This window comes from Paramormyrops kingsleyae, chromosome 8 (genome assembly GCF_048594095.1).
Source record: "Paramormyrops kingsleyae isolate MSU_618 chromosome 8, PKINGS_0.4, whole genome shotgun sequence".
NCBI classification, from domain to species: domain Eukaryota; kingdom Metazoa; phylum Chordata; class Actinopteri; order Osteoglossiformes; family Mormyridae; genus Paramormyrops; species Paramormyrops kingsleyae.
In genome coordinates this window covers 17,230,389-17,243,066 of record NC_132804.1, presented here as the reverse complement: position 1 = coordinate 17,243,066, position 12,678 = coordinate 17,230,389, and the positions used below count along the sequence as shown (strand labels likewise).

The 12,678-nt window shown below is 51.5% G+C and overlaps 1 protein-coding gene across 5 annotated transcripts in view; it reads left to right on the top strand.

Annotated features, from left to right (window-relative positions):
* Nucleotides 1–12,678, top strand: part of LOC111855263 (low-density lipoprotein receptor-related protein 1-like) — a 99,735-nt gene that overhangs the window by 37,851 nt on the left and 49,206 nt on the right. For all 5 annotated transcript variants that reach the window (XM_072715340.1, XM_072715339.1, XM_072715337.1 and 2 more), the window contains exons 7-19: nt 3,106–3,268; nt 4,889–5,111; nt 6,724–6,913; nt 7,055–7,198; nt 7,289–7,525; nt 8,010–8,190; nt 9,549–9,771; nt 9,862–10,051; nt 10,235–10,357; nt 10,508–10,648; nt 11,172–11,297; nt 11,457–11,573; nt 11,895–11,975. In XM_072715340.1, the coding sequence (XP_072571441.1) occupies nt 3,106–3,268; nt 4,889–5,111; nt 6,724–6,913; nt 7,055–7,198; nt 7,289–7,525; nt 8,010–8,190; nt 9,549–9,771; nt 9,862–10,051; nt 10,235–10,357; nt 10,508–10,648; nt 11,172–11,297; nt 11,457–11,573; nt 11,895–11,975 (2,139 nt within the window). The remainder of the gene's footprint in view (nt 1–3,105; nt 3,269–4,888; nt 5,112–6,723; nt 6,914–7,054; nt 7,199–7,288; nt 7,526–8,009; nt 8,191–9,548; nt 9,772–9,861; nt 10,052–10,234; nt 10,358–10,507; nt 10,649–11,171; nt 11,298–11,456; nt 11,574–11,894; nt 11,976–12,678) is intronic.

Below are 12,678 nucleotides of genomic sequence, written 5' to 3'. Positions count from 1 at the left end.
AGCGAAGCCAGCGCTGACGGTCGCCACGACCACGGCGAGAGTGTGAAAACGGCGCCGGTACACCCCCCCCCCACAGCAGGAGAAGCGAGGGGAGATTAAAACATAAACGGACAAAGGCAGAGCTGGAAGCCATGTGGTTTTATAATTGTTGAGCAGTTACAGAAAACGAATTCGGGCTGTTTCTCTCCTATTCCCGTTGGTGGCGGGGGGGGGAGGCTGTGAATGAGTGGGATGGGGGGGTGGGCGCTTTCCTTGGCTTCCCTGTGACAGTTTCCATTTCCCAGAAATGGAGAGTGGGGGCAAGTCCGTTTCTGCTATTGGGGGAAGGTCCATCCCAGTCGGAGGTGTCCCACCGCCCCTGTGCCTCTTTCCCTGTGTGCCTCTGTCCCCCCAACCCCTCTGCTCCCCATATTACATGCCCCCCCATCCCCTCCTTCGCCTTCAGTTTGGTATCTGTAACTTCATCAGTGCCTCTCAGAGCAAACAGCTGGAACTGCTTATAAGAGGAACATGAGCTCAGCAAAAGGCACCTTGTGGAAATATTCCCAGAATTCCCGTAAATCGCGGACGGGGCTCTGGCTCTGCAGCCAACTTTCCTTTGTTGAAATCAGGCTGCCTGCTTCCAGGTAGCCCCCCCTCCCCCATTTTTTTCTGTCTCCTTTTGTCATCTGGTACCTCAGCTGCGTGTCTGCATGTGAGTCTTTGTGTGCCTTCGTGTCTGCATGCGAGTCTTTGTGTGCCTTCGTGTCTGCGCATCTGCATGTGAGTCTTTGTGTGCCTTCGTGTCTGCGTGTCTGCATGCGAGTCTTTGTGTGCCTTCGTGTCTGCGCGTCTGCTTGTGAGTCTTTGTGTGCCTTCGTGTCTGCGTGTCTGCATGTGAGTCTGTGTCTGCACGTCTGCATGTGAGTCTTTGTGTGCCTTCGTGTCTGCGTGTCTGCATGTCAGTCTTTGTGTGCTTTCGTGTCTGCGCATCTGCATGTGAGTCTTTGTGTGCCTTCGTGTCTGCGCGTATGCGTTTCGATACTTGTCTGTGTGTCTCTCCTGTCTCTGTGTCTGTCTGTCTACATGTGTATGTGTTTGTGTGTTTTATGTCTGTTATCTGTCTACGTCTGTCCTCTGTCTGCGTGTGGCAGTGTGTGTGTCTGTATTTGTCTGTCTGTTTTGTCTGCCTACATTTGTGTATCTGTGTTTAATCTGCCTGTGTCTATGTCTGTCTTTGTGTCTGTGTATGTATGTGTCTATATATGTGTTAGTCTGTATCCATTTTATCTGTCTGTATATGTTCTTTGTCTGTCTGTCTTTGTGTGGCTGCGTGCGCATGTCTGTGTCTGTCTGTCTGCCTGTCTGTCTGTCACCGCTGTCTGTCTGCGTCTGTGCGTGGTTCCGTCCTGTAGCATGTCCTTTTCAGAAAGGTCCTGAACGGGGGGGGGGCACGTCATTAAAACAGGAGAGATGCTAGTGGAGGGAGGGGCGTGATGCACGGGTGCTCGGCGTAACCGAGTTCTTGCGAGAGAGAGCGGAGACAGCTGGACAAACACGCTGCCTCTCTAGGGGGGGGCAGACTGAAACCCACAGCCACGCCCTCTGTCCCACCAGTGTGCCACCTCCTCAGACTGGAAAAAGAGGACCATTGTTAGGGCCAAGTAGCAGAGTGCGGGGCAGTGCACCGGTGTAACTCTGGGAGACTCCGTAGGTGAGAGGGCTTGCAGAGGCAAGTGCAACTCTGTTGTACTTTTCAGCCTGAATTTTTAATAAACTGGGGACACCCCCTGACATTGGCATTTATTTTATAAGCCCCCCACAACCAGGCTGCCCTGCTCACGTGTGTGGAAGCAGATGATTGACAGGAAGATGACCAAGTAAGTGAAAATGTGGGGGGGTGGGGGTGGGGGGGGGGGGTGACCAATACATGACACCAACACAGTGTCCCTGTAACCATTTACTCAGAAATGAATCTCACAGGAAAGTGACTCACGCAGCCTCACATCTGGATTCGATAATAATGACTTTATCTGTAACTATGGTTTTTAAATAGTTTCCGTCATAGTCTGGCCCTGTCACATTGCAGCCTCATTCACAGCCCTTTCCCTTTCTGCATGAGTATCTGTTGGGTGGACATCTTTCCTTCAGAATGCATGTTATTTTTGCAAAGCGTTCTGTGTACAGTCCAGGTCGGGATTGTGCTTTTATTGGGTTGGGTGTGGACAATGTGGGAGTGACAGCTGGAAGATCTGCTTTAAGGTTTCTTTACCTCCTTTGTTGTGGTGTGTTTTTCCTGAGAGACCCCCCCACCCCCATGGATCACGTTGTTTTGGAGCGCGTCGTCACACCCACCCCCCCACCCCCCAGCACTCTCGGACTCTCCTCCTCCATGATTCTCTAGCCGGTGTTTTGCCCGTCGTTTGGCAGAGGTTCGCAGGGAAGGCCTGGCCACCACGTTGCCAGACTGTGCCGATGGGTGCGGTGTCTGGCGCGGGATCGCTCTCCAAACAGGAAACAGGACCGGCAGCAATGGGGGGGGGGGGGGGGACACGCAGCCCTTCGTGTCGTTCCTCAATTTGGGGCAGACCATTGCCTTGTGATGGTGACTCACCCGCCACATCCCCTTTCTGCGCTATTCTCAGGGAGCCCCCCCGTCCTGTTCTAGTGGCACGGCTTGGTGGGTTAGCGTCCTTAGGCTGTATCTGTGCTCTCGGAGCACAGTCCTATCATGGAATAGTCTATTAGCTTCTGAAGTGGGGGGGACCGTGATTTCACTATCTAGTTGAAATTGCTGTCCGATAGTGGTAGGGCCATAGGCTGCTGGACGGCCCACCTAACGTTGGCTTGGCTGTTAGTGTCGTGCTAATTAATTTCTCTTGTGTATATTTAGCTGCTTTCCGCTGTTTCACATTTAAGAGCTGGGCCCTGTGTCATGATGATTCTGGTTCCCTGATGTCACACAATGGGCCTGGCGTGATGTCACTTCCCATGCGGAGGAGGCTGACACTTGTCGGTACCCTGCACTCCCTCTCCTCTCCCCTCTTCTTCTGGACAGAGGGTGAACATGCCCCGTGTGGGTCCAGGCTGTAAGTAATGTCAGGCTGGTTCCTTTGGTCTGTGCAGACGTGGAGCAGATGGCCATCGATTGGCTGACGGGGAACTTCTACTTCGTGGACGACGTTGACGACCGCATCTTCGTCTGCGACAAGGACGGCGCCACCTGCGTCACGCTGCTGGACCTGGAACTCTATAACCCTAAGGGCATTGCCCTGGACCCCACCATGGGGTAAGCCCCTCCCGACCCCCCCTCCCGCACCTCTTGGTGTCCTGTCCGGGATCCCGGCACGTATCTCCATCACAGAACACAGAGTCAGAGGATACAGTGATACTGAAATAGTTTGCAATTAATGGTCAAAATCTTATAAGAAAATATCAAACCATTGACATTTCTGTTTTGTTTTCAGTTCATTTTCATGAAATAGTTTAACACACGAGTGGAGAGGATTGAACACCATTTCCTACACAGATTTGTGGCCGTTTTGGTACCGCAGATGACTAAAGTCACATGTGCAAGGGAACTTAAGCCGACTTAAAAGCTTAAGAGTGAATCAGATGACCTAAGGTTTTTATTTCCCTGACTTATCCAGATCAGTGATTTGCACTGCTCATGACTTGATTTGGATTGGTTTGGGACACTGTTTGCTCATGCTGTGATTGGATAGGGGGGGGGGATTGAGTGAATGAATGAGTCGCTTTCTGGGGCTGATGCCCTCAGATTTATCTGCACTGGCAAGACTTTAAGGTCTTTTAAAGGAATTTCTCTTGTAGTGAAGCTGGCCTCTCCTCTTCCCCGTCTGTGTTGGGGTGAAAACTGACGGTTCCCATATTTTGCAATGAATGATTTTTTTTTTCCCAGTCATAAAATCTGATTGGTTACTCAAGCAGCTGCTCCCATTTTCTGATTTTGGAAATGACGCTTTAAAGCTGGTGGGCAGCTGTCCATCTTTGTCTGGTCTGTGCTCCCATTGGCTACCAGTAGGTAGGGATACCAAAAGTTTTTTTTTTTTTTTTTTTCTTTTCACGTGACTTAGCACTCAGCTGGATGGGTAACCACGTAGTATGTGGTGTTTAGCTAACGCAGCCAAAATTAAAGTTTGGAATGCATTTTAATCAACTGTCTGGTTGGTGCCAAGGTAGTAATCATTAGTGCCTTGTCGGTAAATGACCTATATTAAGTTTACCAATATAAATCAGCTGTAATTTATTAGCAGTCTTAACTAAGCTGCACACCAGCCAAAGCCATATTCCAATTCATCCTTCTGACAAGCTTGCATAGTTTGTTTTGATTTGATTTATTTGGATGCAAACCCGTGTAAGCTAAAAGGATCCCAGCCCTACCAGTCTGAAGTCCTTTTTCACCAGTCAGAGATCCTCCCTCTCTGTCCCTCCAAGAGGGAAGTGCAGGTCATGTGACCCTCTATATGTTTAATTCCACACTTCATCAGCCAAGGGTATAGCTTTGGTGTCGTCATTGGTAGGGACCACCCCCTAAACACACACGGTACTCCCACAATACTGGCACGGAGATGTCCCTGCTGTCCATACCCAAATCTACGCTCTTGTCCCCAGCCTTCCTTCAGCAGTACTCTTGCTTGTTGTTCAATTGTTGTTGTTCAATCAATTCCTGCAAATTGCATTTATTTGTGAAAATTTACCCTCTGCACTGAGATGCGGCTTCATCCCTGCTGAGCAGATGCTAGATATTTGAATGCGAATCGGTCTTGTCATACCTTGGTCATGTCCTGTCTGATGCTCTACTATAAATACTATCCTCCATACAAAGTCTGATGCCCTTTTAATGACCTTTTAAGCTGTCTGAGGCTGACCACCTCCTCTCTGTATGCAGCAAGGTGTTCTTCACTGACTACGGGCAAATCCCCAAAGTGGAGCGCTGTGACATGGACGGGCAGAACCGCACCAAGCTGGTGGACAGCAAGATCGTGTTCCCACATGGCATCACGCTGGACCTGGTCAGCCGACTGGTGTACTGGGCTGACGCCTACCTGGACTACATTGAGGTGGTGGATTACGAGGGCAAGAACCGGCACACGATCATCCAGGGCCTACTGGTGAGCAGTCGCTCTGGGGCTGATGGGTGTTTTCAGCCATGTTTCGCCAGCTACTAAATGTTTCTGTAGAAAATGCCTCAGGATTGTTCATGGAGGCAAACTTCAGTGATCCTCAGTCACTGAAAACATACTTGTTCTCATAAAGCATGATGAATTGATACAAAGGTAGGCCCATAGGCCAGATATGAGTTATATAAATCTTTGTGATGGTCTTCATAATGCATCTTCAGGTATCTTCTGCTTAGTGCTCAGTTTTCTACATATACAGTACCAGTCGAAAGTCTGGACACACCTGCTTATAATGCATTTATCTCTATTTTAGCTTTATTCACCTCATAGTAAAATGCCTTGAGGCAATGATGTAACACACATCAAATACTGCAACAATCAAGAGAAGTGTTCAGCATCTCAACATTCAGTGCAACATGCAGTGCTTCTCCAGTAGTCCTGAAGGAGTTTCCACAAGTTCTGGGCACAAGTTGGCTACCTTGCTCTTGCTCTTTAATCCAACTCTTCCCTAACCATATGTATAGTATTTAGGTGGGATGTTTGTGGGGGCAAGATCATCTTCCTCAGCACTCCGTCTCGGTATTTGTTCACTTGATAATACTGACGTGACCTTGAGGTTTGCTTAGGGTCGTTATCTTGTTGAAAAACAAATTATTCTTGGTCAGTGTGTCCAGATTTTTGACTGGAACTGTATTTCTGTTGACTGCATTCCCTCAGTTGGCCTGTATCCATTGGCGATCCTTCCCAACAGCAAGATGTCAGAGTGCATTGCCATGCCCCCCCCCCCCCCGTTCAGTTGAGGAGCCCCTCTTATCCTCTTCTCTGGCTCCTTGGCGATGCACTTTCCCTGAGCGAATCGGGATTGATTTGGCGTACTTTCTCTCTGTCTGCTTAGGAGTAATGACTTTAATTAAATCATGAACCTGGGAGAGGGGAGGGGGGTTCGATGGGGGAGATTCTCAGGGGGGGAAGAGGACACTCCAAGGTCTCTGTATTCTTTGTCCACGGATGTGCCTGCAGAGTTGGCAGACCTCACATGGAGATACACGTTTCTGTATATTGAGACGCTTCTAGCCAGCTCATTCGTCTGTTTTGCCAGTGCCCCCCCCCCCCCCCCCCCACCATTTGGAAGCTGTACTCACAGCAGCAAAGAGCTAGTGGGGGTGACAAAAGCATGTCATTAGGTCATGGGGGTGTTGGGTGATCCATGCTGATGGGAAGTGTAGAAGGGAATGGGAACTGGAGTCTGAGTCTCTTACGGTGTGTTCTGTGAAATTGACCTTGAAATTAGCACATTGCAAATAAACCTGAAATCATGTAATCTCGACTGAGTCCCAGATCCTCTGCGAAGTCTGGGAGATCTTACCTAGTTTTTAACGTACCCATTAAGATTGTTGTTTTGAATTAACTTCACAGTTGAAGGTTTTGGCACTGGGTGAAGATCCATGAACGGTGAAGGATCTATGAAGGCTTATTTGGCATGTGTCATTAAAGACTGAGGGTATTCTTGCACATGTTTGGCATGGATTTGGTGCATATGTTAGCTACAGAGACAAATACATGTCTGGCTCACTGCTCTCTCAATTCTTCCTTTCCTGGGCAGATTGAACACCTGTACAGCTTGACCGTGTTCGAGAACTACCTGTACGCCACCAACTCAGATAATGGCAACGTGCAGCCCAAGACCAGCGTGATCAGGGTGAACCGCTTCAACAGCTCCGACTACCAGGTGGTCACCCGCGTGGACAAGGGCGGGGCCCTGCATGTGTACCACCAGAGACGGCAGCCCCCAGGTACCCGGGCCCCCATTCTTGTGGCCCTTCCATGCATAGGACAATGGGTGCTTGTAGCATCTGTAGCATTTTCTTATAGCTTTTGGTGAAATGCCGTAGTGTAGCCATCCAGTTGTAATGGTTTTGTCCTCCGGGGGACAGTGCGGAGCCACGCGTGTGAACCGGACCAGTTTGGGAAGGCGGGCGGTTGTTCAGACATCTGCCTGCTAGGAAACAGCCACAAGAGTCGGACCTGCCGCTGCCGCTCCGGATTCAGCCTGGGAAGCGATGGCAAATCCTGCAAGAGTAAGTGTCAGGCAGGGAGGGTCTTCCCTACACCGGGACACTCTGCCAGAATGCCAACATCGCTGACCCCTCGGGTTCTCCCTCCTCCAGAACCAGAGCACGAGCTCTTCCTGGTGTACGGAAAGGGCCGGCCGGGCATCATCCGTGGCATGGACCTGAACGCCAAAGTACCAGACGAGTACATGATCCCCATCGAGAACCTGATGAACCCCCGTGCCCTCGACTTCCACGCCGAGAGCGAGTTCATCTACTTCGCCGATGCCAACAGCTACCTCATTGGCCGGCAGAAGATTGACGGCACAGAGAGGGACACCATCCTGAAAGAAGGTGTGGCTGGGGCCGCTTCTACTGCCCGGACTTCTGGGTTTGAGCAGTGATTGAACATGTCACAACCCAGTGGGTCCTGGGCAGGTGTTAGTAGACGGTATTCAGTGACATTTGAAGGGTGTAATGAAGGCGAGTGATGAGGCAGATGAGTCTGTGTAGAGTCAGTGTCTGTGTAGAGTCAGTGTCTGTGTAGAGTCAGTGTCTGTGTAGAGTCAGTGTCTGTGTAGAGTCAGTGTCTGTGTAGAGTCAGTGTCTGTGTGTTGTTTTTCATTAATGTACCACTACAAAGACACCTACCAATCTTTTTGAATGCCCTTTTTTGAGAGGAATGGTCAAACTGGTTGGTTTGTAGGATCTAGCCAGACCTTTTTGGAAACAATGCAAAATGTATGTCTTGGCAGCAGCGAGTGGGACAGATGCTTTGGCTATGAAATTGAGGGCCCATTTTTTTAATTGTGTCAGCCATTGTGCCCATGATGCCTAGGGGTCCACACTGTGGAGGGTATCGCTGTGGACTGGATGGCGGACAACCTGTACTGGACGGATGATGGACCAAAGAAGACTATCAGCGTGGCTCGTCTGGAGAAGGCCTCGCAGACACGCAAGACCCTCATTGAGGGGAAGATGACCCATCCCAGAGCCATCGTGGTGGACCCCCACAACGGGTGGGTTGGAACGAGTGGGGTCCTTTAAATCCCTCCCTCTCTTTGTGTGTCTGCTTCCATCTTAATGAGTCGCTTTTGGTATTCAAGTCAAGTACATCCCCCCCATCGCTGCCGACAGCCCCGTTAACTGAAATGTCAGCTCCATGATGGGGAACCTGACCCCAGGCATGTAATCGGAGGCAAGCAGCTGGTCCTCTCTCCGGCCTTCTCGGTGTCCCTGGACGTTTGATCCCCTCCCCCCCCCCCATTGCTTATGTCACACCCCACGGGTACACACAGCTCTGCATTCCCTTGGCTTCAATCTGATCGGCCCCCCTGTGTCCTCTCATCCTTTGTCTCAAGCTTGACAGGAAGAGCGCAGGCTCCCTGTCGCAGGCACGCAGACGCACGCAGCTGTGTCTGTCACGACGGCTGTCTGCCCGGCCCCCTGATCGCTGCTTAAAGGGCCAGAGCCCTTCTAAGGAAGGCAGGCTGATGACTCTGCGTTTTCGCTGTGGACTGGCCGCAGAGACGCAGTAATTGAAAAGTTAACCCTCAGCCCCCCTGCTGTCGCAGAGTGTGTGTGTGTGTGTGTGTGTGTGTGTGTGTGTGTGTGTGTGTGTGTGTGTGTGTGTGTGTGTTTTGTAGGTAGGTAATGAGAGTATGGAGGTGAATGATTAATGATCTGAGGGTCTGGTGCTGAGCTTCTGCTTAGTGGAGTCAGTCACTGCAATCAATAAAATGCTTTTCAGATTCAGTTTTCTATATTTTCTCTTCTGTTTTCATATTCTTGCTGTCCTTTCCCTGGGGCTGCTTTGCTTTACCCGCCTTTTATCTTTAGAGGTGGGTTTCGGTGATTATTGGTCACTGACAGTTGTGAATGAATAATATATAAGCTCAATTACGAACCTGGGCAGACAAAGGCGTCCTGCAGGACGTGGATGCAGCCAGTCCCGTGTGACAGATGTGCCCGTTTCAGGGTTGATCGAGGCTCCTTATTGGCTGTTACTTTAATGAGTGAGCGCTACTTAAAGGCAGATTGAAAATTGATGATAAACAATGAAAGGAAGGCAAAAGAAACTGTAGAGAGATTTCATTTTAGCGGGAGGTTTGCTGATATATAAGCAACTTTCTTTTACTTTGTCCCCACAAAGACAAATACTGGGCCTGTACACACATACAGGCACACACACTTTTTTGAAATTACACGTACATTTGCCAGAAGGTAACAAATGGGTGCTTCTGGGAGGGTGTGTGCAGTTTATCTGGTAACGGGAGCGAAAGCACGCACGCTGAGCCCTAAGGCATGTCTCACTCGCACCATGCCGGCCACAGAGAGGGCCGTTGGCTTTGGCTGAAGTCTCCCTGACCTCCTGTAGGTGGATGTACTGGACGGACTGGGAGGAGGACCCCAAGGACAGCAAGCGGGGCAAGATCGAGAGATCCTGGATGGACGGAACAAACCGGAACGTCTTCCTCACATCCAAGACGGTCCTGTGGCCCAATGGCCTGAGTCTGGACATCCCTCAGGGCATCCTGTACTGGGTGGATGCTTACTATGACCGCATCGAGATGGTGTACCTCAACAATTCAGAGCGCAAGGTATGTGTCTTTCGAGAGGTGTTTGGATGTGGGGGTTGTGTGTGTTTTTGATGTCACATGTTGACCAATCCCATCCCCTGTTGACGTCAGACCGTGTATGAGGGCCAAGAGTTGAACCATGCCTTCGGCCTGTGCCACTACAAACACTTCCTGTTCTGGAACGAGTACCGCAGCGGGAGCATCTACAAGTTAGACCAGCAGACCAAGACTGTCACCCTGCTCCGCAACGAGCGGCCCCCCATCTTCGAGATCCGCACCTATGACGCCCAGCAGCAACAGGGTAAGATCGGCCCGCAGAATGCACACAACGGTGTAGGGGTGTGTTGGATTAGGGGTGTGATGTAGGGGTGCGTTGGTGTAGGGGCACGTTGGTGTAGGGGCACGTTGGTGTAGGTGTGCAGTGTGGGGGCACCTCGGTCGGAGCACTGACCGAGACCGACTTCGTCTTCCCATGCACCCACAGGCAGCAATACCTGCCGCGTTAACAACGGGGGCTGCAGCAGTCTATGCCTGGCCATACCGGGGGGTCGCAGCTGTGCATGTGCGGAAGACCAGCTTCTGGACGCTGACAACGTCAGCTGCAAGGGTGAGTCTGACTCGCTGCTGGGCTGGAGGGCAGGGTTCACAGCGCGCCCGAAGGCGGTCGGCGCCCTTGGGTTTGGGCTCTTGCCCTGTACCCTGCCAATAGGCACCTGGATGTTAATCTCCCTCCCACCCTACATTTTTCCCACTCCAGCAAACCCCTCCTACATCCCCCCACCTCAGTGTCAGCCCGGCGAATTTGCCTGCAAGAACAACCGCTGCATTCAGGAGCGCTGGAAATGCGACGGGGATAACGACTGCCTGGACAACAGTGATGAGGCGTCCGAGCTCTGCTGTGAGTGGGGGCCGCCCTCTGCGTGCCGTAGCCTCCCGCGACGTGTGCACATGCGTCTTTGGGGACACTGACAGACATACAGACGTGTATTTTTACACGCAAAGACGCCCACTGGGAACAATCTGCCTGATTTCTGGGAGAATCTGCAGAGGCCACCCCCACTCATGTCCCACCCCCACTCATGTCCCACCCCCACTCATGTCCCACCCCCACTCATGTCCCACCCCCACTCATGTCCCACCCCCACTCATGTCCCACCCCCAGGGTCTCAGATGACAGCTGGACCTAAATTGTTCTGTTCTGCCTAGTGGGGGCAGTAAGGCAAGGACGCAAGAGACAAGAGTGTGTGTGCGTGTGCGTGCGTGTGCGTGTGTGTGCGTGTGTGTGCGTGTGTGTGTGTGCAGCTCTACCAGCCAAGTTAGTAGTATTATAGTTGCTGTGTTGAGATGGGAGGTGGTGAGAGCTGGGCTCGAAGCCCTCCTGGGTTTCCTGAAATATGCACCTGATCCTGCCCCCCCCCCAGACCAGCACACCTGCCCCACCGATCGCTTCAAGTGCCAGAACAACCGTTGCATCCCGTTGCGCTGGCTGTGCGATGGCGATAACGATTGCGGCAACGACGAGGACGAGTCCAACACCACCTGCTCAGGTACGGCGCCCCCTACCTGTTGTCCCTTTTCGCCCGGGGCTGGGGTAGCTCCCGGAAGGTCCCCCAGCCTGCTAACCTCTGATTACACATCTGTGTTTATCTGTAATTAGTGCCGTCATCAGTGCAGGTGTTTTAATGCTGTTTCTAACCCCCCCTTAGCGCGGACCTGCCCCCCCAATCAGTTCTCCTGTGCGAGCGGCCGCTGCATCCCCAACTCCTGGACCTGCGACCTCGACGACGACTGCGGCGATCGCTCAGATGAGCCAGCCTCTTGTGGTACGTGCCCCCCCCCCAGTAATAAAGCCCCATTTGTTTTGTGTCTCAGGTCATTTCACACAACCGGGGCACCATTCTCTGTGCCCTGACAATTACAGCAAATTTCACCCTGCTGCCCCCCGGCCCCCCACCCCTCCCAACTCTGAGCAACTCAGGACTAGACAAGGCTGCAAAATATCTAATAAGATCAATATCAATCACATCTTAGCCTGTTTGCATAATTGACCATTATCTTCTGGTTCCTAGGAAGGGAATGAATGTCTGTTGCTAACATTTGACATTTATGATGAATTCCTCCCCCCCATTTTCTGCCCTCTCCAGCATACCCCACCTGCTTCCCTCTCACGCAGTTCACCTGCAACAACGGGCGCTGCATCAACATCAACTGGCGCTGTGACAATGGTGAGTGACTCCCCCCCCCCCATTCCGTCACTCAGCCGCCTCTGCCTTCTCTCTCTCTGCTCTTCTCCCCCCCCCATCCCTTTAACAGTCAGCATCGCTGCTCGTTCCCATTCCTGCTCTCCTTCTCCTCTGTTACCTTCTGCAACCCCTAACCTCCCTGTTTGTCAGACGCTCACAAAGACACATTTCCGGCGGCGTGGTTGTGCTCAGTATGACGAGGGCATCACTGGGGGGGGGGGCTGTATTACGAGGCCCCCTTTGCACTGTCCCACACGTGTTCAGTGTGGTGCACCAGCCCACCACCGCCCATATCGCCGCTCTGGACACTTAACAGAAAAACCTTCAGCTGTCTGACTCTGACTTCACTGTTTTAGAGTCCAGATCGAAGCTTTTTAAAAATCTATTACTGTCCTTTATTTATTCAGATTAATGGGGGACCCCCCCCCCCCCCCATATCACATTGTAAGCACTTCCCAGCTATACACATATAATCATCTATATCCTCCCCAGTGTGGTGGATAAAACATGACTAGTCTTGCTTAAAGTAAGCTGTGCTTTTCAAAGCCTTCGCCCTCCATCCGGATCGATTGCCAGATTCTTACCTCCCCATGTCTGGAATATTGCTGTTTTGGGGGTTGGGTGTAGCTGACCCCCCTGGATGATGGAGAAATTCTTCCTGTGAAATGAAAAGAGCAACTCAACG